Source organism: Zonotrichia albicollis, chromosome 23 (assembly GCF_047830755.1).
Source record: "Zonotrichia albicollis isolate bZonAlb1 chromosome 23, bZonAlb1.hap1, whole genome shotgun sequence".
Taxonomy (NCBI): Eukaryota; Metazoa; Chordata; class Aves; order Passeriformes; family Passerellidae; genus Zonotrichia; species Zonotrichia albicollis.
In genome coordinates, this window is record NC_133841.1 from 4,003,338 (window position 1) to 4,030,611 (window position 27,274).

General features: G+C 50.0%; 1 protein-coding gene and 1 gene segment (V, D, J or C); both read right to left on the bottom strand.

The window, feature by feature from the left end:
* Window positions 1-1,913: 1,913 nt before the first annotated feature.
* Window positions 1,914-16,069, bottom strand: LOC141731456 (uncharacterized). Its single transcript, XM_074557357.1, is given in 10 exon segments — window positions 1,914-2,519; window positions 2,603-2,719; window positions 3,016-3,123; window positions 3,752-4,027; window positions 6,408-6,628; window positions 9,059-9,335; window positions 11,380-11,534; window positions 13,558-13,678; window positions 15,361-15,657; window positions 15,951-16,069. Coding segments are annotated over 9 exon segments (1,629 nt in total). The 5' UTR covers window positions 16,009-16,069; the 3' UTR covers window positions 1,914-2,519; window position 2,603.
* A 6,137-nt stretch (window positions 16,070-22,206) lies between these two features.
* Window positions 22,207-27,274, bottom strand: LOC141731567 (T cell receptor delta constant-like). The segment is given in 6 exon segments: window positions 22,207-22,798; window positions 22,882-22,998; window positions 23,309-23,416; window positions 24,056-24,331; window positions 26,731-26,928; window positions 27,019-27,274. Coding segments are annotated over 5 exon segments (714 nt in total).

A 27,274-nucleotide genomic window follows, 5' to 3' on the forward strand; every position in this document is an offset into this window, starting at 1 on the left:
CAGAAACTCTCAGCCTCTGGAGGGGGCTGCTGTCAAGTTTTAGAGAAAGATATTGTCCCAAGGATGATCTAGTAGTGTTCTCAGGCAGGTGGAACCCCATGGCCAGAGGCTCTGCCATCAGAACAGTGTGTGAGCAGTGCTGTTAGAGTTGCCAACACAATCAAGGCTGTGGTGTCTCTGCTCTGTCTCCTTGCAGGTTATGTTTCTATACAGGTCACAAGAGAGGAATTTCCCTAATTGTCAGAGGCTTTGGCATAGCCAGGAATCAACTAAGGGCCTCACCTACAGAAATCCCAAACTGACATCTATTTTCAAAGCTGTCCTTGGAAAGACAAACATTCCCTAGGGGTATGCACTACCCAGTCCTGAATGGTTTTGCAGGGGGAAGATCAGGTTTCTGTTACTTTAGTTCAGTCCATATCTGCTGACTGAAATATAAGACAAAGAGAGAAAGAGAAATTGCCTTACAGTGAGGTTGTTAACCATACACTTTTTGAGTTTCTGTTTGTGTTAGATCTAATTTTGTCAGGAAGTTCATAGGATTTTGGGCACAAAAGTGATAGGTCAGATTATGCCTAGCAGATGCAGGAATATGATTATTACATTGCATTTTTAATGGGGTATAAGAAAACTGGAGGGTTCAGTGGTACAAAATAGTGTTTAGTGGTGCCGATTCACATTGTGTTCATCACTGTGTTTTCCAAGGTAACCTCTTGGAGAAAGCTTTATTCTTTCAGGATGCTTTTAATGTTGTCTCCCACTGGAGAGAGCTCTCACCATTTTGACTTGACAAGCAGGACAGCTTACCACAATGCATGTCAGAGAATCAAGGCATTACTTTATTCTGGCTAGGAGGTGCAAGTGAAATAATTTCATCCACACATTGCACGGATTGTGCAGAGAAAATCCTTCTATCCCACAACGGTTTCACTGGAGTTTCCTTGTGCTTCTCCAGTCAAAATCCAGGGAAATTAATTAGTTCAATGCTCATTGCTGCCAAGTTCCACAGTTTGAGTGCTTGGTATTTTATTGATCACTACACCTTTGATGTTATTTTCATTCTCAGTCTTGGTTCTCTCATCGATCTTTTCCCAGACCAGGTGTCTCTGACCATGCCAGGGCTGATGTTTGCAGCTGATGTTCATTAATGCTCATTATCTTTTGTGTATCTTCTGTGCTGCTCCCAGTCTGCTGAGATATTTTAATGTCTGCTGAATTTTCTTTATATACTTTTAGTCGGGGGTTTTGTTCACTGAAGTTTCTTTTCAAAGGACTTCTCAGCACTCCAGGCCTGAGGGTGTGAGCTGAGCAAGCTCAATGCATCAGCCCTTGCTGTGTCCTGGGCAGAGGCTCTCTTGAGGGCTGCAGGAGCTCAGGCAGGGGGAGCAAAGCCTTATCTCCCCTTCAGGATGTGGTTACCTTGTGTTTGCAAAAGCAGGGGAGGGTTAATGCTGCCTGGTGTGACTGAGTCAGAAATGGTGACCACAGCATCCTGCCTGTAGCCTGTGAGAGGGGCATGAGCTGGGGAAGGTGTGGGCTGGGCTCTGTTAGGCAAGAGCCAAGTTTCTATGGAAACTATCAATCCATCAAACCACCCCAAATGATTTTCTGGTGGCCCCTTCCTCCTGTCCCTGAGTGCAAAACAGCAGCAGGGTTTCTTCTCTGCTGACAGGAGCATTTTCCTCCCTTGTGCCTTCAGCAGGGACTCTCCTCACTGAGGCTCCTGACTGTGCCAGAGACATTTCCCTGCACAAAGTCTGCAAAAGACAAATTCAACCAACAGGAAATCTACAATATCAAAGTTGTGCTTCTGATCCCAATTTACAGCCTTTACGCCAGTTGGATTTCAGCAATTCCATCTCAGTTTCAGAAGAAAAATCACAGAAAACCCACAGTATTTTGTGCTTGCACAACTTTATTTTTGTCACTATTACAGGAACCTAAAATACACTTGCAATAAATTTGGCAGAAGAAATACAGGCTTAATCAAGAAATGAACATTATCTAGATGAATGAAATCACTTCAGATTCTACACAGCTCTTCTTATCTGCAATACACATTTTTGTTACTAAATCTGTCTCAATCCAAAGCTACAAATGACAGCTCCTGGGCTGGAATTCTCCCAGCAGTGCTGCTCCAGTTCCACAGGCAGTAACACAACATGCCTGGGAATGGTGCTTTTCAAAGGCCATCTATCTGCAGTGAGCACTGGAGTTTTCAAAGCAGGTTGGACACTGGTGTGCAAATGACAGAAGAGTGGGGGGATCTCCTTAGCAGAAGGATGAGGATAAATCCACTCTCCTCAGTGTTCAGAGGAGAGGAAACAGCAAAAGCACTTGAAACTCTTCAGTGTAAATCAGCTGGCCAGCAGGAGTGCAGAGTGTTGCGTGTCTTCAGGGGAAGGTGCTGCCTCGTGTCCTGGCTGGTCTCTGTCAGCAGCTCTGGCCCTGCTTGTTCCACCCCCTTGTGCTGCTTGTTCTCGTTCTTTCCTGCTCTTCTTTGGGTTCATTCCCCATGTCTGGAAGAGCAAAGCGAGGTTTAAAGTACATTTAATGAAATTGGGCCTATGGAACAGTGATTGAGACCTGTGAGCTCCCTTACCTCAGAAAAGAAACAACTTGATGCTCATGAGGGCATTGAAGGCGATGCTCTTTGCCAGCAGGACTCTCAAACCCAGCACAGTCATGGACAGCATGTTCACTCTCTGCCCTCCAGCATCTGCTCAGTGGCCAGAAAAGAGGGGAGAGATCATGGTCTGGGTTTGGGTGCTGTGACTTGGCAGAAAGTGGAAAATCCACAGGTGAGAGTTTCAGGGAGAGGAAGAGCAGCAAAGGAACAGCTATGAGATAATATGGCAACAACAGGGGAGCAACCTTGGAACAGCAACCTTGGAACAGCAGCCTGTGTGTGCTGAATGTGTTGTGTTCTGAGTCCTCTGCCCTGGAGAAAATACATTTCCATGCCTTTATCCCCCAGAGAGCAATGCAACTTCACATCCTGTTTGGGTAACTCACCTTGTGCTGAGATGTTTGTGCTGTTGCAAACCCTCTCACTGGCCCCTAACTCTGTTCTGGTTCTGTTTTGTTCCCCAAATCCTGTTATTGGTTCTTCAGCCTCCTCTTCTGTAGCATGATAAAGAAAAGGTAATTTAAACTATATACACCATTTATACAGGATAATAAAAAAATGTTTAGTTGACATTTCTCATAGAAAATCAGAGGAACATACTGACTGGGTTTCAGCACGTCAGGAGTAATTCTGACATTAATATGAGGAGACAAGTGCTCCATGCAGTTGCAGGAGACAGAAAAATTCCTGCATTGTTTTGTTTTACTATTTGAATGACATTGAGGACGAAAAGAGAAAACATGCCAAATATAACAATTCATTTAATTAAAAAACCCTCACAACACACCCCATGTTTAACTTTGTGTTAATATTGAAAGGGCTTTTCCAGCTTGTGCTGCAGGAGGTTTCCTGCTATAGGCTTGAATATTCTGTCATAAGGAAATTCCCATTTTAAAGAAATAGATTGTGTCTTTCTTCTTCTCCCCAGAAAAGTATCTCAAAGTAATTTAACAGTTGAAAAACCATTTCTTTTAGATGCTTTGAAACATCTTTCAGCTCTCTCTGCTGAAATCCCAAATGTCTTTCTTATTTCTGCTGGGCAGTGCTGTCCAGAAGGAGAACACCGAGCCCCACAGGCCACTGTCTCCAGAAATAAGTGACAGCTGTGCCACCAAACTGTACCTGGCTCTGCTGTTATCGTGCGGTCGGGGAATTTGGCCGTGCAGGTCACCTCTGTGTCTTTTGTCACCCTGACCACTTTAATTGCATTGTACAAGCCCTGTGACGTCAAAATGGATGGGCTCTGTTCATAGACCACCTCCTGAGAGGGCATCTCCAATCTGATGTTCTTTGTAGCGGAGTTCCTTGCCAAACAAGCTGCTTTCCCAGCGCTGCCACCTCCTTCCAGTTTCTTTGATTTCATCACAATGACTTGAGGGTCAGAAATGTTGGAAATGTCTGGAAAGAAAAGCAAGGTTTGGACAGGATTGATTTTACTGCAGGCTTGCCTGGGTGCTGAGTGACCCAAAATTCACATGTACTCCATCTGTGACTAATATGAACATTCTCATTTACTATCTTTTATGGCAATATTCCTTGGTATTAGATCTACAAGTAACAAAAGAAGATTGCTGAAACTCTCCACCATCTGTCTCACAAAAGAACTATTGGTGTCAAAAGAATTTAGTTGCCCACAAATCATTGTGGTACCATGACTTGTTTTTTAAACAAAATATCTTTGCCTCTAGGTCAGGTCACAAGTGGAGAATCAAGGGTGATCTCAAAAACCAATGTCAGGATTGAACTCAGATTAGCAATTTGGATGAGACTAAAACCATGGAACTGAAAGGAATCCTCCAGCAGCCTTCCTTGCCAGAAAGGGCTCAGCTTATGAAAAGCTGTCAGACACATCCACCAAGATTGACGTGTCTGCTTTGACAGGAGCATCCTGAGGGGTCTCTTGGGTAGAGAGAGGTGCATGAGGCTTTTCATTTTGCATGGTGTCTGCCTTGCAGGTGGGTCAAGAGATCCCTCAGTTCGAACATTTTGTTCATCCCAGGGTACTGATGGAAGTTTGACCAAGGAGCTCTGATTTTACCCCCTTTCCCCATCAGCCCTGTGCCACTGCTGAGGAACTGAGGTGAAAGCCAAATTGTGCTCTGCCACAACTTCATGGGTCGGCTCTCCTGATCAAACAGGCAGAACTACTCACTTGTGCACACCTGCAGCAGCCAGACACCCACCAGAAATCCAACATTTCCTTCCCAGGTGTTCTACCAGGCTTGGCCAGAGCCTGTCAGTCCTGTGCCTTCTGTGTTCTCTGAGAAGACCTTGAAAGGCTTTTCATGTGGTCTCCTCTCCAGGACTTGCAAACAGCCAGAACACAACCAGGCTGCTTCTCTGCAATAGCTCCCTGGGCAGGATCTTCAGCAAGCAATAACGCACACAGTGCAACTGTAGTTCAGAGAGCAGAAGATTTGTTTTATCTGACCCCAGAATGCTCACCTGAGTCCCACTAGTTTGCATTACTTGACAGTACAGCCATGAATTCCTACCACTGCTTTCTTCTGGAAGGGATTCATCTTTTATGGTTATGTTCAAATTTATTTGAACAAAAGGGGGAGGTTGCTCACATCCTGGAAACTTTCACTTCAACACATTAAGTATTTCAGCAGACTCAAAAGAGACTTTGATACTTTTGGTTCAATGTATTTTACTAGCAAACATAATTCCAGAGTTTCTGTGCAGCTCTGAAAGTATCCTGTCATTAGCTAGGAAAAGAAAATCATTGAACAGTGGAAAAGAGAGGTCTATCTGCAGAATGGTAAATTTGCATTCTTTTGTCCATTTGGAATTGGAAGTGCAGTGAGATTGTTCCCAAATACACATTTATTCCCATGCAACATATCTTACAGACATGGAGAGATATTTGGCAGCACCCAAAGCAGTCCCACATCTTTTTGGAGGGAGAGTAGGAGGTTTTAGGGATGTAAAGTAACATGGGAGATTCTTTAAAGATATGCAGTCCTCTAAAAGCAAAGCAACAATTCCTGAGGGATGCACCTGATACTTCAGGATCACAGAGACCATCATCAAAACCCCTCTGCCACCCCAACAGTCATATTTCCCTAGAAAACTTGGGGGGACCTGCACCTTTATTGTTCATCACAGAATTCCAAAAAAATATAGGAATAACTATGGCTTCCTATAATCCCTGTTCCCTACATTGGTCTTATCAGAACCCACACAACCTGGGGCCAATTTTCTTTCATTCCAGGAGCTCTTGGCTATGAGGCACTTGTGAGAATTTAAGCCCAAGGCTATTTCACCTCCTTCCTGCTCTGTCCCCAGGCCAGTGGAATGCCTTACCCGGGCACACTCTCAGTGTGGTGGTGCCAGGATCAAACCAGAACTTTTCCAACCAGGAGTTACAGATCTGTCTCAAAACTCCTCATGCTGGGAGCTCCTCACTGAGCTCTGCATTCCTGCCCCAAGTCAGTCAGTGCAAGCCCACTGGAGAATTGGACACTGGGCAGTGAATTTAGGCCAGAGTGCTGCCCAAAGCGGGAATAAGTTATCACAGGCTTAGCAGTGCCCTGCGGGTGTTTGGGGATCATGGAATAATGGTGCTGTGCAGAGTGAGCCCAGATGTTCCTGGGAAACCTTCCTGAGCAGATCCAAGCTGAGGGTTTGGCTTGAAAGCCCAGCTGGGGAGCGAGTGCATTCAAGGGATTATTGCAGCTGAATATTCTTCCAGTGAACCCAAACCTTTAAATTCCCTTGTTCTCCACCACACAAATTTTCAGTGAAGTTTTAGAAATAAAGAACTGTCACTTACTTGGTTCAACTGTGAGAGTCGTCCCTGGTCCAAATATAAGCTTATCTATCAGCACACTGCTAAGAGTTATTCCAATAACTCACTGTTTCCTCATGGTGTTCAAAAATGTTGTAAAAGCAGGTGGTGAAAAGCCATTAGTCCTAATTATCCATGGGTGCAAGTCCATGGGAGGATCCAGAGGTAGATTTACTTCCAAAACTGGAAAAGGAATAAAGGTTAATTGAAGTGTTCAGTGATTTCAAAGAGCTTGATAGAGTATAGAACTTTCAACTTCCCCCTTTCTTCCACCTTTTAGAACCTTCATGAGCTCTATTATGTATCCAGGATACAAGGAAATATAGGAAGAATGTTGTTCTTCTCTTCTTAATCATTAGAGTCCCTCGTCTCCTTTCTTTCCCAACATTTCTCACATTCTTTCCCTCTTTTTCTTTTTGTACAGGTCCCTATGCTTTTTATATCATTGTGGTAACCCCAGCCCAATCCACAGTGATATATTTCATAACAAAAACTGTCTCTGTTCCACTACACAGAATATTGGATTATACAAGCAGTCACATGTCATCTTCAGTGGTTTGAGACCAAATGCACCACATAAAGAAACACCGCATGGCTTTCAAGGAGGGATCTCAAATAATACCAGAGAGGTTGAGTTGTAAATGAGAACGTGGGTATTATGTGACACCTATGAAAGGTCTGATGGAGTTTAGGTGGATAGAAAGCAGAAAAACAATCAGTACCTCTGGTGTTCTTTCAGAGCATTTCTTACAATGCAGTCTAATCCCCCTAGTACTCTCGTTGTAGATGCTAGTGGTAGTATGAACAAAGTTCTGGGATGTAGCAGGCTGACTCTGGCGATCTTGGAAGGAACGAATGAAAAGCAGAGGATGCAGGAGGGTCGTAAATTGCTGAAGTGACCTTCCAGCTGGGAATTACCCTTGACAGCTCAGGGTGAACTGCATCCAGGGATCCTCTAACATGGACCAAGTTTACATGCCAAGGTCTCTCCTTGCCTCTGCCTGGCTGTTGCTCAGGGATTCCCCCTGAGCAACGGGGTGTTAAGATCACTGAAATAAATGTACTTTGAGTGTGTCTGCGGCTGTTCCATCTGCTGACAGTGCTGCCTAACATAAATGGTTGTAGCTGTCCAAGTCTGAAAGACAGATGTCTGCCCAGGAAGGCAGGAACCTCTCTTGGAATGGAGAATATGATCCCCTTCCCTCCATATTAATATAACTTAGAAATAACGGGGCTTTCAAGGAAAGATGTGAGAAGAGGAATAAAAGTTTTTTACTAATATGTGTATATATAACACTCCAAACAAAAAACAGCAGCAGCACCAAACAGACCCAGACACCCAGGCCCAGCCTCTCTCAGCCGCAGGCACTTTCCCCTTTGGTGCAGTTCCGGGCACAGCCAGCAGGGGCGCTGCTGGCTCCCGGCCAGGCAGCGCGGGTGCGGTGATTCCCCCCGCGCCAGAAGGGGGCGCTGTGGTGCGAGCTCGGCCTCTCTGCATGTGTGTAATGGTGGGTGGGCAGGCGGGCGAGATGGAGAAGGGGCTCCCTTTACAACCCCAGAGGAGCAGCCAATCCCAGTGTGTTTCTCCCTTGCACAAACCAAAGGCCAGTGCTGGGGGACAGCAAGGGATTCGTGTGTCAAATTTCCCTGCCAGCAATTTCTCATCTGTACTAAATGTACCCAGATCTCCCAGGCTCCCCTTATAGGTCAGCAGTTCCCTTCTTTGTGTTCATGGCCCTTCATTGCATTTGTTCCCCTCTGCCCATGTCCTTCCCAGGCTTGGGAGCCCAGCAGGGACACATTGGTCCCTGGTCCCAGCAGAGCTGAGCTGAAGAGGATTCCTCCCCAGTGAGCAGGGAGTCAGGACAACAGGCCAGGAGGCTGCATGGACAAACGAGGCTGGGAAAATGTGGACCCAGTGCTGAATGGGATGGGGACCAGGTGACACAGGATATGGGACAGGGCTGAGGTCCTGAATGCTTTATTCACCTCAGGCTTCAGCAGCCAGACCAGCCTTTGGGAATTTCATTTCCCACATCCCTGGAGGAGAGGCCGGGAGGAGGAATATGTACCCTTGCAAAATCCATGTCACTGAGCCTTTCTCTAGGCCATAATGAAAGGATTTGTCCAGAAGGTTTCCAGGGAAATCAGTGCTTGGGGCTAAACTGAATAAAGAATGCACAACATCCACTCACTCCTCACCCAGCAAGACCCTTTGTCTCACTGTAGACAGCTATCAGTGTGGCCAATCCCCACTTCTCAAATCATGTTGACTGTCCCTGAGGAAAAAGGGCTGAAAACGAAGGCAAGGCACAGAGGAGAAATGAGGCCATGCTGTACAGGAGCCCTGGCGAGGTGCACTAAACCTGCACTTCTCCAAACTGCAGCCTCTGCAGCTCCCAGCACAGATCCTCCTGCACCATCAATGGTACCAGCCCTTCCTGCAGCCCTCCCTCCAGTGCCTTTTAGTGCCACCCAGCCAGAGGGACGTTTCCTGCACCTGCCATTGCCTGACAAGAGCCCTGGGCAGCAGCTGCCAGAAAGCACTGCTGAGAGATCTGTCTTCCTCATCTGCTGGTTTTTGGTTCACTCTGCTGCAGAGCTGCTCCAGGGTGATTCTTGCTCCACAGTAATACGTTGCTGCATCGCCTGGGCTTGCTGCCACGAGCTGCAGAGTGAAGCTGTTCTTGGAGGTCTGCATTGATCCCACAAAGCGATCTTGGAAACCATCTCCATAGGCACCACCATCCCTGTTAATCCATTCCAGAGAGCCCCGTGCATCCTGACGGTACCAGTACATGAAGTAGTTGCTCATATCATCTCCCTTCATGATGCACTGAAAGGTGAATTCATCTCCCTCTCGCACGGTCACTTCCCTGGGCTGCTGCTCCAAGGCCACCTGGCCAGTGACTGCTGCAGAGAGCAAGAAAGAGCCACAGTCACTGCAAGATCCAGCAAAGGTCACGGCAATGCTGGTGGGGCTTTGGACTGGCACTGGACATGTGGGAGGACAAAATCCTCCTCTTGGAAGCCAGCTGACACTGATGGGCACAGCTGGTGGCAGCTAGCAAGGCTCACAAGAAATGAGACACCTCATTTCCCTCCATGCTTTTCCCAGTCTGACAAGAAGCATTTTCTGATGTTCCCCAGAGGCAGGAAGGATTTACAACATGGGGCAATAAATCCCTTTGTGCTGGCAAAGACAGGCTGGTGAGGCACCCACTGTCCTGCCCCTGAAGCTGCTCTGGGTGAGCACAGCAAAGCCAAAGGGCTGTCGCTGTCGCAGGCAGTGGGGCTGTGCCCTGTGCTGCCATGGCCCAGCTGCTCTGTGCCAGAGGGGCCGCAGTGCCCCAGGAGCAGTGTCCAGTGCCAGGGCCAAGCGCTGGGCCCCGAGATCTGAGTGCAGCAGGGAGGTGCCCTGCGTGTGCCCAGGCTGCAGAGCAGGCAGCTGGCACGGAGGTGCCCAGCTCAGAGGCACCAGAGGAGCAGGGCTGCTCTCCCCGTGCTCCACAGGCATGGCTGGGCAGCTGGAGCCGGGGCACAGCTGCGGCTGCAAGCGCTCAGCACAGCTGCCCAGAGCCCTGCAGAGCCCAGGGCCACGCTCAGCTCCTGGGGCCAGCAGCCCTTGCCTGCACTTACCTACAATGGGCAAGAAGCCCACGCACAGGGCACTCCACATGGCCAGGCCCGCTCTAGTGGCCTCTCTGCAGCTTCTCTGCGCCTGCACAACAGCTCTGCCCACACCTGCCCTGCCTGGGCCTCTGGCACTGCTCTCAGGCCCAGGCCCTGCTGGTCCCTCCCTCTGCCTGTGACAGCACTGAGGGGGAGAGGTGGGGCACCAGGAGCACAGCTTGAAGCTCTTGCTGCCCTCCTGGCTGTCTCTCAACCTGTGTGGTCCCCATCTTTTTGTGAAACCCTCTCCATATTCTCACTTTGTGTGATCCTGTGAAAGAGCCTCAGGCTTGATTTGCAGTGGCTCAGTGGGAATAGTAAATAGGGAAATTGCATTCCGAAAGCCCAACAGCCTCATTTGGCATCCAGTGTGGGGCATGAATGGTTGAGATAAGAACAGATCTGCTCAGAGTGTGCTGAAGACCAATCTGACCTCAGCATTAGTTTTATCAGGTATGGAGCCACTGGTGCCAATGCTGCTGGGGCTATTCCTGTGGCTGTGGGACCTAACCCTGTGGATGTTCCCATATGAGCTTCCCATGATGATATTGTGCAGAGCTGTGGGGACTGAGAAGGGGATTGGGGATAGGAGCCTCTGGAGGTGGCTCCTGTCAAGTGATAGAGAAAGAAATTGACTACAGGATGATCTAGCAGAGGTCCCAGGCAGTTGAAATTCCATGGTCAGAGACTCTATTCATCACAAAAAAACTCTGTTTGCAGAATGCCAATTAGAGGTGTCTCCTTAATGAGGGCTGAGGTGTCTCTACTCCAGACATGTCGCAAGGTGAAACGGCTGAGAGCCAAGGAGAGGCGCAGAAAAGAAATGAGGCTGTGCTGGACAGGAGCCCTGGCAAGGTGCACTAACCCTGCACTTGCTCAAACTGCAGCCTCTGCAGTTCCCAGCAGAGACCCTCCTGCACCATCAATGGTACCAGCCCTTCCAGCAGCCTTCCCTCCAGTGCCTTTTAGTGCCACCCAGGCAGAGGGACATTTCCTGCACCTGCCATTGCCTGACAAGAGCCTCCAGAGCAGTTGCCAGAAAGCACTGCTGAGAGATCTGTCTTCCCCATCTGCTGGTTTTTGGTTCACTCTGCTGCTGAGCTGCTCCAGGGTGGTTCTGCTCCACAGTAATACGTTGCTCCATCTCCTTGTTCTGCTGCCAGGATCTGCAGTGTGAAGCTGTTCTTGTAGCTCTGCACTCTTGCTTTAAAACGATTTTTGAAAGCGTCTCTATAGTGACCAACCTCCATGAAAATCCATTCCAGAGAGCCCTGTGGGCCCTGACGGTACCAGTACATGTAGCAGTTGCTCATACGATCTCCCTTCATTCTGCACTCCAAGGTGAATTCATCACCCTCTTGCATGGTCACTCTCCTGGGCTGTTGCTCCAAGGCCACCTGGCCAGTGACTGCTGCAGAGAGCAAGAACGAGCCACAGTCACTGCAAGATTCAGCAAATGTCAGAGAAATGCTTATGGGGCTTTGGACTGGCACTGGACCTGTGGGAGAACAAAATCCTCCTCTTGGAAGCCAGCTGACACAGATGGGCAGAGCTGGTGGCAGCTAGCAAGGCTCACTAGGAAGGAGACAACACATTTCCCTCCATCGTTTCCCCAGTCACACAGGAACCTTTTTCTGATTTTCCCCAAAGAAGCAGGAAGGATTTACACAATGGGGCAATAAATCCCTTTGTCCTTGCCAAGACAGGATGGAGAGGCATCCACTGTCCTGTCCCTGAAGCTGCTCTGGGTGAGCAGAGCAAAGCCAAAGGGCTGTCGCTGTCGCAGGCAGTGGGGCTGTGCCCTGTGCTGCCATGGCCCAGCTGCTCTGTGCCAGAGGGGCCGCAGTGCCCCAGGAGCAGTGTCCAGTGCCAGGGCCAAGCGCTGGGCCCTGAGATCTGAGCGCAGCAGGGAGGTGCCCTGCGTGTGCCCAGGCTGCAGAGCAGGCAGCTGGCACGGAGGTGCCCAGCTCAGAGGCACCAGAGGAGCAGGGCTGCTCTCCCCGTGCTCCACAGGCATGGCTGGGCAGCTGGAGCCGGGGCACAGCTGCGGCTGCAAGCGCTCAGCACAGCTGCCCAGAGCCCTGCAGAGCCCAGGGCCACGCTCAGCTCCTGGGGCCAGCAGCCCTTGCCTGCACTTACCTACAATGGGCAAGAAGCCCACGCACAGGGCACTCCACATGGCCAGGCCCGCTCTCAGTGGCCTCTCTGCAGCTTCTCTGCGCCTGCACAACAGCTCTGCCCACACCTGCCCTGCCTGGGCCTCTGGCACTGCTCTCAGGCCCAGGCCCTGCTGGTCCCTCCCTCTGCCTGTGACAGCACTGAGGGGGAGAGGTGGGGCACCAGGAGCACAGCTTGAAGCTCTTGCTGCCCTCCTGGCTGTCTCTCAACCTGTGTGGTCCCCATCTTTTTGTGAAACCCTCTCCATATTCTCACTTTGTGTGATCCTGTGAAAGAGCCTCAGGCTTGATTTGCAGTGGCTCAGTGGGAATAGTAAATAGGGAAATTGCATTCCGAAAGCCCAACAGCCTCATTTGGCATCCAGTGTGGGGCATGAATGGTTGAGATAAGAACAGATCTGCTCAGAGTGTGCTGAAGACCAATCTGACCTCAGCATTAGTTTTATCAGGTATGGAGCCACTGGTGCCAATGCTGCTGGGGCTATTCCTGTGGCTGTGGGACCTAACCCTGTGGATGTTCCCATATGAGCTTCCCATGATGATATTGTGCAGAGCTGTGGGGACTGAGAAGGGGATTGGGGATAGGAGCCTCTGGAGGTGGCTCCTGTCAAGTGATAGAGAAAGAAATTGACTACAGGATGATCTAGCAGAGGTCCCAGGCAGTTGAAATTCCATGGTCAGAGACTCTATTCATCACAAAAAAACTCTGTTTGCAGAATGCCAATTAGAGGTGTCTCCTTAATGAGGGCTGAGGTGTCTCTACTCCAGACATGTCGCAAGGTGAAACGGCTGAGAGCCAAGGAGAGGCGCAGAAAAGAAATGAGGCTGTGCTGGACAGGAGCCCTGGCAAGGTGCACTAACCCTGCACTTGCTCAAACTGCAGCCTCTGCAGTTCCCAGCAGAGACCCTCCTGCACCATCAATGGTACCAGCCCTTCCAGCAGCCTTCCCTCCAGTGCCTTTTAGTGCCACCCAGGCAGAGGGACATTTCCTGCACCTGCCATTGCCTGACAAGAGCCTCCAGAGCAGTTGCCAGAAAGCACTGCTGAGAGATCTGTCTTCCCCATCTGCTGGTTTTTGGTTCACTCTGCTGCTGAGCTGCTCCAGGGTGGTTCTGCTCCACAGTAATACGTTGCTCCATCTCCTTGTTCTGCTGCCAGGATCTGCAGTGTGAAGCTGTTCTTGTAGCTCTGCACTCTTGCTTTAAAACGATTTTTGAAAGCGTCTCTATAGTGACCAACCTCCATGAAAATCCATTCCAGAGAGCCCTGTGGGCCCTGACGGTACCAGTACATGTAGCAGTTGCTCATACGATCTCCCTTCATTCTGCACTCCAAGGTGAATTCATCACCCTCTTGCATGGTCACTCTCCTGGGCTGTTGCTCCAAGGCCACCTGGCCAGTGACTGCTGCAGAGAGCAAGAACGAGCCACAGTCACTGCAAGATTCAGCAAATGTCAGAGAAATGCTTATGGGGCTTTGGACTGGCACTGGACCTGTGGGAGAACAAAATCCTCCTCTTGGAAGCCAGCTGACACAGATGGGCAGAGCTGGTGGCAGCTAGCAAGGCTCACTAGGAAGGAGACAACACATTTCCCTCCATCGTTTCCCCAGTCACACAGGAACCTTTTTCTGATTTTCCCCAAAGAAGCAGGAAGGATTTACACAATGGGGCAATAAATCCCTTTGTCCTTGCCAAGACAGGATGGAGAGGCATCCACTGTCCTGTCCCTGAAGCTGCTCTGGGTGAGCAGAGCAAAGCCAAAGGGCTGTCGCTGTCGCAGGCAGTGGGGCTGTGCCCTGTGCTGCCATGGCCCAGCTGCTCTGTGCCAGAGGGGCCGCAGTGCCCCAGGAGCAGTGTCCAGTGCCAGGGCCAAGCGCTGGGCCCTGAGATCTGAGCGCAGCAGGGAGGTGCCCTGCGTGTGCCCAGGCTGCAGAGCAGGCAGCTGGCACGGAGGTGCCCAGCTCAGAGGCACCAGAGGAGCAGGGCTGCTCTCCCCGTGCTCCACAGGCATGGCTGGGCAGCTGGAGCCGGGGCACAGCTGCGGCTGCAAGCGCTCAGCACAGCTGCCCAGAGCCCTGCAGAGCCCAGGGCCACGCTCAGCTCCTGGGGCCAGCAGCCCTTGCCTGCACTTACCTACAATGGGCAAGAAGCCCACGCACAGGGCACTCCACATGGCCAGGCCCGCTCTCAGTGGCCTCTCTGCAGCTTCTCTGCGCCTGCACAACAGCTCTGCCCACACCTGCCCTGCCTGGGCCTCTGGCACTGCTCTCAGGCCCAGGCCCTGCTGGTCCCTCCCTCTGCCTGTGACAGCACTGAGGGGGAGAGGTGGGGCACCAGGAGCACAGCTTGAAGCTCTTGCTGCCCTCCTGGCTGTCTCTCACTCTGTGTGGTGCAGGAACAAGCCATTTGTTGGGCATGAAATGCTGTGTTGGGCTAAAGGTGATGTGGTTCTGAGGGGCCAGTCCTTGCTTTTCTCTCAGAGAGTCTCAGAGGCTCTGAGATTTTGGAGGTGACGAGGGGGGCTGTCAGATTGTCCTTCCCCTGGCTCTGGCTCTGCTGGGCTGCTGCTCCCACATAGGACACCCCAGGATCTCAGCTTGGCTTGGCCAGGGCTCCCCTTATCCAAAGTGCCTCTCACCCTCCTCCCTGCACTCTGGCCCTGCACCCTACTGGCTCCCCAGTGATGACACTTCTCCAGCTGCCTCTTCCTCTCTAAGCCCTCGTGGACCCCTGCCCTGCAGCGAAGGCAGCCCAGGACTCTGCAGGTGCTTTGCATGTTCCGCTTAAGAAGAGACTGGAACCAGGCAGTCAGCAGGCTGACTGCATGACAGAAATACCTTGAACCTCCTCTATAGCATAGAACATTGCAACTGATACTCAGGAGAAGGAAAGCCTCAGTGCTGGGAAAGGAGCTCTTGATGAAAGGCCAGGATCGCTGGTGCTGCGTGGGGATGGTACCTGATTTCTTAGGAACAGTCCTGAATCACTTTGGATTTTACCATCTCCAAATTTCTTGGGTGCTGAGCGAGACCCGAGCAGGTTTATGTTAAAGCCTAGCTGGGTTTCCTGTCCCCGTGTGAACAGCGCAGAAGTACCGGGCAGAGTCGGGGGTCTGCAGGGTCAGCAGGGAGAGATAAACCTCGGAGCGGGAATTGTCCCGGGACATCTTGGTCCGCCCCTGCACGGACTGGTCAAAATATAGAACTCTCGGATTAGAACCAATAAAGGACACCCAAGCCAGGCTCCCTCCGGGTGACTGACGGTACCAATAAATTCCATGACTCCTAAAGGTGAATCCGGATCCGCGGCAGGAGAGGGTGACGGAGTCCCCGGGCGCTCGCTGCCCTCCGCCGGCCTCCTGCAGCCTCGGCCGTGCCCAGAGCCCTGCGGAGGGAGAGCGCAGGGATCGGGCAGGGGCGCCCGCGGACCGAGGGCGCTGTCCCGGTGTCCCGGTGCCCCCGGCCCGGCACAGCCACAGCCGCCAGCCCACAGCCCCTGTCCCTGGGTCTGTCCCAGCCTTTGCCCGTGTTCCCTGCCCTGCCTCTGCTCCTGTCCTTTCCCCAGCCTCTGCTCTTGTTCCCGTCCCTGTTCGTGTTCCTGCTCCTGTCGCTGCCTGTCGCTGTCGCTGTCCCTCGTTCCCCGGGCCGGGCTCGCTGCCCTCCCCGCCCGGCTCTCACCTGCCGGCCACAAGGCCAAGGCCAAGGCCAGCAGCCCCGGCCCCGGCCCGGCCACCATCGCTGCGGGCGCCGCGGCAGCCGCACAGGAGCCGAGCGGAGCCGCGCTCGGGCCGCTCCCGCCCGGCCCCGCCCGGCCCCGCCCGGCCCCGCCCGGCCGGGGCAGCGCCGCCGCCTCTGCCCGCCCCGACACACCCGGCCCAGGCCCCGGGGCCGCGGCCCCGCCGGGCGGGACGGGCAGCGCCGGCCGCGCCCGGGGCGCGCACGCAAAGCAGCGCTGCGCGCTTGGACAGCGCCTTGTGCCGAAGGGACCCGCGGGCAACGCGCCCAGAAATTCGCCCTCTGTGTTCCACAGAAGGTCACTGGCATCCGGGGCTGCCGTGGGCAAAATGCTGCCCGCAGCTGAGGGAGGGGATGGCTCCTCTCTCCTCGGCACTGCTGAAACCACGCTCGGCTACTGGGGACACATCCTGACTCCCCAGTTTGTCATGTCAGTTGTTTTTCACCTGAGCAGGACACAAGGATGCTGAGCATACAGTCAGGAAAGGAATATATTCTTTTATACTTTAGCTAAGCACACGACTCTGCTCTCACCTAGTCCATGGCAAATCCTGCTGCAGAGAAATGCAGGTCAGATGTGACCAGTGATTCTTGCTCACATGATCCCTGAGCGCTTGTCCTGTGCTGGATCCTTACACCCTGGTGTCATGCAGGTGGTGCAGACGAGTGGTCAGTAGTACAGGAAAGTTCATTCTTTGAAACTCAGGCCTCATACAAGTGCGGCAATTTCACCAGAATTCTGACTGATTCCCTTAGTGGACATAGTTCAGTGTCTTGTTTCGTTGAAGGTTAAATCATCTACCGATTTTCTCTTGTTTTGGGGTATTCTGAGCTGGGAAGAGCTGCCTGGAGATGGGTGATCAGGACAAACCAGCCCTATGGTCAGAGCTCACAGTCTCAGTCACTGCTCTTTCTTGCAAGCAGGAAAATATTGCAGTTACCCCTTTCACAGCATTTGTCACTGAGGACTTCCAGAAATAATTGTGCTACAGGAGTGTTGAGGACAACCCTGTGTCCTCTTCAGGCTGCAAGTTTCAAAGCTGAAAGGGAACCAGGGAAACCTGCAAATGATACAAAGGAAATTTGGGCTGGCAAAACGAGAGGCAGACAGAGGAATGAGGAGAGCTATTCTGCATGGGTTTGTTTTCCGTATTTCTGTTCTTTCCCGTTTCTGTGGCATGTGTTCTATCAGAACCTCAGGTGTGTTGTTGTTCTGTAAGGCTGCAGACACATTTACAGGCTGCCAAGATCCCTCATAAAGGCTCTGTGTGGTCATCAGACCTGATGCTGTTCTTTCTGGAGAGCCAGAATGGGCATAAGCAAAGGGGCGCAGAAGAGGAACCAGCACTGTGGCTCCACTCTGCCAGTGGGACGTCAGGAATTAATTCTAGATGTTGTTTGGGTTTTGCATGTTGGTTTTGCCTTGATTTCTCAACTCTCTTTCTGTCAAAACACACATTTTCTAACTCCACCCTTTTGTTCCTCTCCCCCACAGCACTGAGGGGGACTGAGTGAGCAGCTGTGTGGGGCTGAGCTGCGTGATGGGGACAGGGGGAGGAGGTGCCCACAGCCTTGAATGTCCTCAAGAATGGAACTTATAGACTCTCAGGTATTTCAACTCAGTTCAGATCCCCCTCAACATTTTCTTCTCCACGCAAAACTAACCCAGATCTCCCAGGCTCTCCTTATAAGTCAGCTGTTCCCTGCTGTGTGTTCATGGCCCTTCACTGCATTTGTTCCCCTCTGCCCATGTCCTTCCCAGGCTTGGGAGCCCAGCAGGGACACATTGGTCCCTGGTCCCAGCAGGGCTGACCTGAAGAGGATTCCTCCCCAGTGAGCAGGGAGTCAGGACAACATGCCAGGAGGCTGCATGGACAAACGAGGCTGGGAAAACATGGGCCCAGTGCTGAATGGGATGGGGACCAGGTGACAGAGGATATGGGACAGGGCTGTGGTCCTGAATGCTTTATTCACCTCAGACTTCAGCAGTCAGATCAGCCTACAGGAATTTCATTTCCCACAGCCCAGGAGAAGGAATATGTCCCCTTGCACAATCCATGTCACTGAGCCTTTCTCTAGGCCATAATGAAAGGATTTGTCCAGAAGGTTTCCAGGGAAGTCAGTGCTGGGAGCTCAACTGAATGAAGAATGCACAACATCCACTCTCTCCTCACCCAGCAAGACCCATTGTCTCATTGTAGAACGCTGTCAATGTGCCTAAGCCCAATTCCCACTTCTCAAACCATGTTGACAGTCCCTGAGGAAAAAGTCCCTGAGGAAAAAGTGCTGGGAACCAAGGCAAGGCACAGAGGAGAAGTGAGTCCATGATGGACAGGAGCCCTGGCAACACACACTAAACCTGCACTTCCCCAAACTGCAGCCTCTGCAGTTCCCAGCACAGACCCTCCTGCACCATCAATGGCACCAGCCCTTCCTGCAGCCCTCCCTCCAGTGCCTTTTAGTGCCACCCAGCCAGAGGGACATTTCCTGCACCTGCCATTGCCTGAGAACAGCCCTGGGGAGCAGCTGCCAGAAAGAAATGCTGAGAGATCTGTCTTCCCCATCTGGTGGTTTTTGGTTAACTCTGCTGCAGAGCTGCTCCAGGGTGATTCTGCTGCACAGTAATACGTTGCTGCATCCCCTAGCTCTGCTGCCAGGATCTGCAGTGGGAATCTGTTATGGGAGCTGTCTACACTTGGCTTGAAGCGACCTTGGAAGTTTTCAACGACAATATTGTCCATGCAAATCCGTTCCATGTGCTGTGGGCCCTGACGGTACCAGTACATGTAGTAGCTCCCCACAGAGCCTCCCTTCATGCGGCACTGAAAGGTGAATTCATCGCCCTCTTGCACGGTCACTTCCCTGGGCTGCTGCTCCAAGGCCACCTGGCCAGTGACTGCTGCAGAGAGCAAGAACGAGCCACAGTCAGTGCAAGATGCAACAAAGGACAGGGCAATGCTGGTGGGGCTTTGTATTGGCACTGAACCTGTGGGAGGACAAAATTCTTCTCTTGGAAGCCAGCTGACACAGATGGGCAGAGCTGGTGGCAGTTAGCAAGGCTCACAAGGAAGGAGACAACACATTTTCCTCCTTCCTTTTCCCAGCCACACAGGGACCTTTTTCTGATTTTCCCCAAAGAAGCAGGAAGGATTTACAACATGGGTCAATAAATCCCTTTGTCCTTGCCAAGACAGTATGGAGAGGCATCCACTGTCCTGTCCCTGAAGCTGCTCTGGGTGAGCAGAGCAAAGCCAAAGGGCTGAGCAGGCAGTGGGGCTGTGCCCTGTGCTGCCATGGCCCAGCTGCTCTGTGCCAGAGGGGCCGCAGTGCCCCAGGAGCAGTGTCCAGTGCCAGGGCCAAGCGCTGGGCCCCGAGATCTGAGTGCAGCAGGGAGGTGCCCTGCGTGTGCCCAGGCTGCAGAGCAGGCAGCTGGCACGCAGGTGCCCAGCTCAGAGGCACCAGAGGAGCAGGGCTGCTCTCCCCGTGCTCCACAGGCATGGCTGGGCAGCTGGAGCCGGGGCACAGCTGCGGCTGCAAGCGCTCAGCACAGCTGCCCAGAGCCCTGCAGAGCCCAGGGCCACGCTCAGCTCCTGGGGCCAGCAGCCCTTGCCTGCACTTACCTACAATGGGCAAGAAGCCCACGCATAGGGCACTCCACATGGCCAGGCCCGCTCTCAGTGGCCTCTCTGCAGCTTCTCTGTGCCTGCACAACAGCTCTGCCCACACCTGCCCTGCCTGGGTCTCTGGCACTGCTCTCAGGCCCAGGCCCTGCTGGTCCCTCCCTCTGCCTGTGACAGCACTGAGGGGGAGAGGTGGGGCACCAGGAGCACAGCTTGAAGCTCTTGCTCCCCTCTTGGGTGTCTCTCACCCTGCATGGTCTCCATCCTTCTTTTAAGCCCTCTCCATATTAACACTTTGTGTCATCCTGTGAAAGAGCCTCAGGCCTGATTTGGAGTGGCTCAGTGGGAACGCCAAATTGGGAAATTCCGTTCCTAAGCCCCAACAGCCTCATTTGGCATCCAGTGTGGGTCATGAAGGATGAGATAAGAACAGATCTGCTCAGAGTGGGCTGCACACCAATGTGATCTCAGCATTAGTTGTATCAGGTATGGATCCACTGGTGCCAATGCTGCTGGGGCTGTTCCTTTGGCTGTGGGACCTAACCCTATGGATGTTCCCATATGAGCTTCCCATGATGATATTGTGCAGGGCTGTGGGCACTGAGAAGGGGACTGGGGGGAGAACACCGAGGCTCTCAGCCTCTGAAGGTGGCTGCTGTCAAATGTTAGAGAGAGATACTTGGGATGATCTAGTAGTGTGCTCAGGCACGTGGAACCCCATGGCTAGAGACTCTATTTGTCATCAAAATAAAACAGTGTGTGCACAGTGCCTCTTACAGGTCTCCACTTAATGAGGGCTGGAGTGTCTCTACTCTGTCTCGTTGCAGATTGTGTTTCAGTACAGGTCACGAAAGTGTAATTTGCCTGGTTATCAGAGGCTTTGGCATAGACAGGAATCAGCTAAGACCCTCATCTGCAGAAATCCCAGATTTGACATCTGCTTTCAGAGCTTTCCTTTGGAAAGACAAACATTCCCTGGAGCTTTGCACTCCCCAGTCCTGAATAGTTTTGCAGGGGGAAGATCAGGTCTGAACTTCAGTTTAGACCATATCTGCTGACTGAAAAGAAGTCAAAGAGAGAAAGAGAACTTTCCTTACAGTGAGGTAATTAACCATACACTTTTTGAGTTTCTGTTTTTGTTAGATCTAATTTTGTCAGGAAGTTTATAGGTTTTTGTGACACATAAGAGATACGTCAGATTATAACTAGCAGATGGAGTAATATGATTATTACATTGCATTTTTAATGTGGTGTAAGAAAACTGGAGGGTTCAGTGGTACAAAATAGTGTTAAGTGTTGCCCATTCTCATTGTGTTCATCACCGTGTTTTCCCATGTAACCTCTTGGAGAAAGCTTTATTCTTTCAGGATGCTTTAATGTTGTCTGCCACTGGAGCGAGCTCTCACCATTTTGACTTGATCAGCAGGACAGCTTACCACAATGCATGTCAGAGAATCAAGGCATTACTTTATTCTGGCTAGGAGATGCAACAGAAATAATTTCATCCACACATTGCACGGGTTGTGCAGAGAAAATCCGTCCATCGGACAATGTTTTCGCTGGAGTTTTCTTGTGCTTCTACAGTCAAAACCCAGGGAAATACATTAGTTCAATGCTCATTGCAGCCAAGTGGCACAGTTTGTAGTGCTTGGTGTTTTATTGATCACTACACCTTTGATGTTATTTTGGTTCTCAGTCTTGGTTCTCTCATCGACCTTTTCCCAGACCAGGTGTCTCTGACCATGCCAGGGCTGATGTTTGGAGCTGATGTCCATTAATGCTCATTATCTTTTGTGTATCTTCTGTGCTGCTCCCAGTCTGCTGAGATGTTTTAAATGTCTGCTGAATTTTCTTTATATACTTTTAGTCAGGGGTTTTGTTCACCTTTGCCCAGGGGAAAAGGAACTGAAGTTCCTTTTCAAAGGACTTCTCAGCACTCCAGGCCTGAGGGTGTGAGCTGAGCAAGCTCAGTGCAGCAGCCCTTGCTGTGTCCTGGGCAGAGGCTCTCTTGAGGGCTGCAGGAGCTCAGGCAGGGGGAGCAAAGCCTTATCTCCCCTTCAGGATGTGGTTACCTTGTGTTTGCAAAAGCAGGGGAGGGTTAATGCTGCCTGGTGTGACTGAGTCAGAAATGGTGACCACAGCATCCTGCCTGTAGCCTGTGAGAGGGGCATGAGCTGGGGAAGGTGTGGGCTGGGCTCTGTTAGGCAGGAGCCAAGTTGCTATGGAAACTATCAATCCATCAAATCACCCCAGATTATTTTCTGGTGGCCCCTTCCTCCTGTCCCTGAGTGCAAAACAGCAGCAGGGTTTCTCCTCTGCTGACAGGAGCATTTTCCTCCTTTGTGCCTTCAGCAAGGACTCTCCTCACTGAGGCTCCAAAATATGCCAGAGACATTTCCCTGCACAAAGTCTGCAAAAGACAAATTCTGCTAACAGGATGTCTACATTCTTAAATCTGTGTTTCTGATCCCAGTGGGCTTTTAGGGTAGTTAGATTTCAGCAATTCCATCCTAGTTTCAGAAGAAAAATCACAGAAAACCCACAGTATTTTGTGCTTGCACAAGTTTATTTTTGTCACTATTACAGGAACCTAAAATGTGCTTGCAATACATTTGGCAGAAGAAATACAGGCTTAATCAAGATATGAACATTATCTAGATGAATGAAATCGCTTCAGATTCTACACAGCTCTTCTTATCTGCAATACACATTTTTGGATATTTGAAGTATCTAAAACCCTAAGCTAAAAATGGCAGTTCCTGTGCTGGAATTCCCCCAGCAGTGCTACTCCAGTTCCACAGGCAGTAACACAAGATGCCTGGGAGCGGTGCTTTTCAAAGGCCATCTATCTGCAGTGAGCACTGGAGTTTTCAAAGCAGGTTGGACACTGGTGTGCAAATGCCAGTAGAGTGGAGGCATTTACTTAGCAGAAGGATGAGGATAAATCCACTCTCCTCAGTGTTCAGAGGAGAGGAAACAGCAAAAGCACTCAAAACTCTTCAGTGTAAATCAGCTGGCCAGCAGGAGTGCAGAGTGTTGCGTGTCTTCAGGGGAAGGTGCTGCCTCGTGTCCTGGCTGGTCTCTGTCAGCAGCTCTGGCCCTGCTTGTTCAGCCCCCTTGTGCTGCTGGTTCACGTTCTTTCCTGCTCTTCTTTGGGTTCATTCCCCATGTCTGGAAGAGCAAAGGGAGGATTAAAGTACATTTAATGAAATTGGGCCTCTGAACCAGTGTTTGAGACCTGTGAGCTCCCTTACCTCAGAAAAGAAACAACTTGATGCTCATGAGGGCATTGAAGGCGATGCTCTTTGCCAGCAGGACTCTCAAACCCAGCACAGTCATGGACAGCATGTTCACTCTCTGCCCTCCAGCATCTGCTCAGTGGCCAGAAAAGAGGGGAGAGATCATGGTCTGGGTTTGGGTGCTGTGACTTGGCAGAAAGTGGAAAATCCACAGGTGAGAGTTTCAGGGAGAGGAAGAGCAGCAAAGGAACAGCTATGAGATAATATGGCAACAACAGGAGAGCAACCTTGGAACAGCAACCTTGGAACAGCAACCTTGGAACAGCAGCTTGTGTCTGGTGAATGTGTTGTGTTCTGAGTCCTCTGCCCTGGAGAAAATACATTTCCATGCCTTTATCCCCCAGAGAGCAATGTAACTTCACATCCTGTTTGGGTAACTCACCTTGTGCTGAGATGTTTGTGCTGTTGCAAACCCTCTCACTGGCCCCTAACTCTGTTCTGGTTCTGTTTTGTTCCCCAAATCCTGTTATTGGTTCTTCAGCCTCCTCTTCTGTAGCATGATAAAGAAAAGGCAATTTAAACTATATACACCTTTTATACAGGATAATAAAAAAATGTTTAGTTGACATTTCTCATAGAAAATCAGAGGAACATACTGACTGGGCTTCAGCACGTCAGGAGTAATTCTGACATTAATATGAGGAGACAAGTGCTCCATGCAGTTGCAGGAGACAGAAAAATTCCTGCATTGTTTTGTTTTACTATTTGAATGACCTTCATGGCTAAAAGAGTAAACCCGCCAAATGTAACAATTAATTTAATTAAAAAACCCTCACAACATACTCGTCCTTTAACTTTGTGTTGGTATTCAAAGGGCTGTTCCAGCTTGTGCTGCAGGAGGTTTCCTGCTATAAGCTAAAATATTGCATCATAAGGAAATTCCCATTTTAAAGAAATAGATTGTGTCTTTCTTCTTCTCCCAAGAAAAGTATCTCAAAATATTTAAACAGTTGAAAAACCATTTCTTTTAAATGCTTTGAAACATCCTTCTCTGCTCTCCCTGCTGAAATCCCAAATGTCTTTCTTATTTCTGCTGGCTGCCCAGGGCAGTGCTGCCCAGAAGGAGAACACCAGGCCCCACAGGCCACTGTCTCCAGAAATAAGTGACAGCTGTGCCACCAAACTGTACCTGGCTCTGCTGTTATCGTGCGGTCGGGGAATTTGGCCGTGCAGGTCACCTCTGTGTCTTTTGTCACCCTGACCACTTTAATTGCATTGTACAAGCCCTGTGACGTCAAAATGGATGGGCTCTGTTCATAGACCACCTCCTGAGAGGGCATCTCCAATCTGATGTTCTTTGTAGCGGAGTTCCTTGCCAAACAAGCTGCTTTCCCAGCGCTGCCACCTCCTTCCAGTTTCTTTGATTTCATCACAATGACTTGAGGGTCAGAAATGTTGGAAATGTCTGGAAAGAAAAGCATGGTTTGGACAGGATTGATTTTACTGCAGGCTTGTCTGGGTGCTGAGTGACCCAAAATTCACATGTACTCCATCTGTGACTAATTTGAACATTCTTATTTACTCTCTTTTATGTCATTATTCCTTGGCATTAGAGCTACAAATAACAAAAGAAGATAGCAGAAACTCTCCACCATCTGTCTCACAAAAAAAAATATTGGTGTCAAAAGAATTTAGTTGCCCACAAATTATTGTGGTACCATGACTTGTTTTTTAAACAAAATATCTTTGCCTCTAGGTCAGGTCACAAGTGGAGAATCAAGGGTGATCTCAAAAACCAATGTCAGGATTGAACTCAGATTAGCAATTTGGATGAGACTAAAACCATGGAACTGAAAGGAATCCTCCAGCAGCCTTCCTTGTCAGAAAGGGCTCACCTTATGAAAAGCTGTCTGACACATCCACCAAGATTGACGTGTCTGCTTTGTCAGGAGCATCCTGAGGGGTCTCTTGGCTAAAGAGAGGTGCATGAGGCTTTTCATTTTGCGTGGTGTCTGCCTTGCAGGTGGGTCAAGAGATCCCTCAGCTCGAACATTTTGTTCATCCCAGGGTACTGATGGCAGTTTGACCAAGGAGCTCTGATTTTACACCCTTTCCCCATCAGCCCTGTGCTAGTGCTGAGGAACTGAGGTGAAAGCCAAACTGTGCTCTGCCACAACTTCATGGGTCAGCTCTCCTGGTCAAAAAGGCAGAACTACTCACTTGTGCACACCTGCAACAGCCAGACACCCACCAGAAATCCAACACTTCCTTCCCAGGTGTTCTACCAGGCTTGGCCAGAGCCTGTCAGTGCTGTGAGTTCTGTGTTCTCTGAGAAGACCTTCTCTGACAAGGGTTTTTCGTGTGGTCTCCTCTCCAGGCTTTTCAAACAGCCAGAACAGAAACAGGCTTCTTCTCTGCAATAGCTTCCTGGGCAGGATCTTCAGCAAGCAATAACGCATACAGTGAAACTGTAGTTCAGAGAGCAGAAGATTTCTTTTATCTGACCCCAGAATGCTCACCTGAGTCCCACTAGTTTGCATTCCCTGACAGCACAGCCATGAATTCCTACCACTGCTTGCTTCTGGAAGGGATTAATCTTCTATGTTTATGTTCAAATTTATTTGAACAAAAGGGGGAGGTTGCTCACATCCTGGAAACCTAGACTCCAACACATTAAGTATTTCAGCAGAATCAAATGGGACTTTGACACTTTAGGTTCAATGTATTTTACTAGCAAACTTAATTCCAGAGTTTCTGTGCAGCTCTCAAAGTATCCTGTCATTAGCTAGAAAAAGAAAATCATTGAACAACAAGGAAAGAAGAGGACTTTCTGCAGAATGGTAAGTTTACATTCTTTTGTCCCTTTGGAATTGGAAGTGCAGTAAGGTTTTTCCAAATACATTTTTATTCCCATGCAACATATCCTACAGACATGGAGAGATATTAGGCAGAACCCAAAGCAGTTCCACGTCTTTCTGGAGATATAGTAGGAAGTTTAGGGATGTAAAATAATGTGGGACATTCTTGCCACACTTTAAAGACACGCAGACCTCTGAAAGCAAAGCGACAATTCCTGAGAGATGCATCTGGTACTTCAGGATCACAGAGATCAATATCAAAAACCCCTCTGCCACCCCAACATTCACATTTCCCTCGAAAAGCTTGGGGTGACCTGCACCTTTATTGTTCACTACAGAATTCCAAAGAAAGATAGGAATAAGTCAGGCTTCCTATAAACCCTACTCCCCACATTGGTCTTTTCAGAACCCACACAACATGGCAGCCAATTTTCTTTCATTCCAGGAGCTCTTGGCTATGAGGCACTTGTGAGAATTTAAGCCCAAGGCTATTTCACCTCCTTCCTGCTCTGTCCCCAGGACAGTGGAATGCCTTACCCGGGGACACTCTCAGTGTGGTGGTGCCAGTGTCAAATGAGAACTTCTCCAACCAGGAGTTACAGATCTGTCTCAAAACTCCTCATGCTGGGAGCTCCTCACTGAGCTCTGCATTCCTGCCCCAAGTCAGTCAGTGCAAGCCCACTGGAGAATTGGACACTGGACAGTGAATTTAGGCCAGAGTGCTGCCCAAAGTGGGAATAAGTTACCACAGGCTAAGTAGTGCCCTGCTGGTGTTTGGGGATCATGGAATAATGGTGCTGTGCAGAGTCAGCCCAGATGTTCCTGGGAAACCTTCCTGAGCAGATCCAAGCTGAGGGTTTGGCTTGAAAGCCCAGCTGGGGAGCGGGTGCATTCAAGGGATTATTGCAGCTGAAAATTTTTTCAGTCAACCCAAACCTTTAAATTCCCTTGTTATCCCCCACATTAATTTTAAATGGAGTTTTCGGAATAAAAAAATGTCACTTACTTGGTTCAACTGTGAGAGTCGTCCCTGGTCCAAATACAAGCTTATTAATCCACACACTGCTGAGGCTTATTCCAATAACTGATTCTTTCCTCATGGTGTTCAAAAATGTTGTAAAAGCAGGTGGTGAAAAGCCGTTCCTTCTAATTATCCCTGGCTGGAAGTCCATGGGAGGATCCAGAGGTAGATTTACTTGCAAAACTGGAAAGGGAATAAAGGTTAATTGACGTGTTCAGTGATTTCAAAAAGCTTGATTGAGTATAGAACTTTCAACTTCCCCCTTTCTTCCACCTTTTAGAACCTTCATGAGCTCTTTTATGTATCCAGGATACAAGGAAATATAGGAAGAATATTGTTCTTCTCTTCTTAATCATTAGAGTCCCTCATCTCCTTTCTTTCCCAACATTTGTCACCTTCTTTCCCTCTTTTTGTTTTTGTACAGGTCCTTATGCTGTTTATATCATTGTGGTAAGCCCAGCCCAGTCCACAGTGATATATTTCGTAACAAAAACTGTCTCTGTTCCACTACACAGAATATTGGATTATA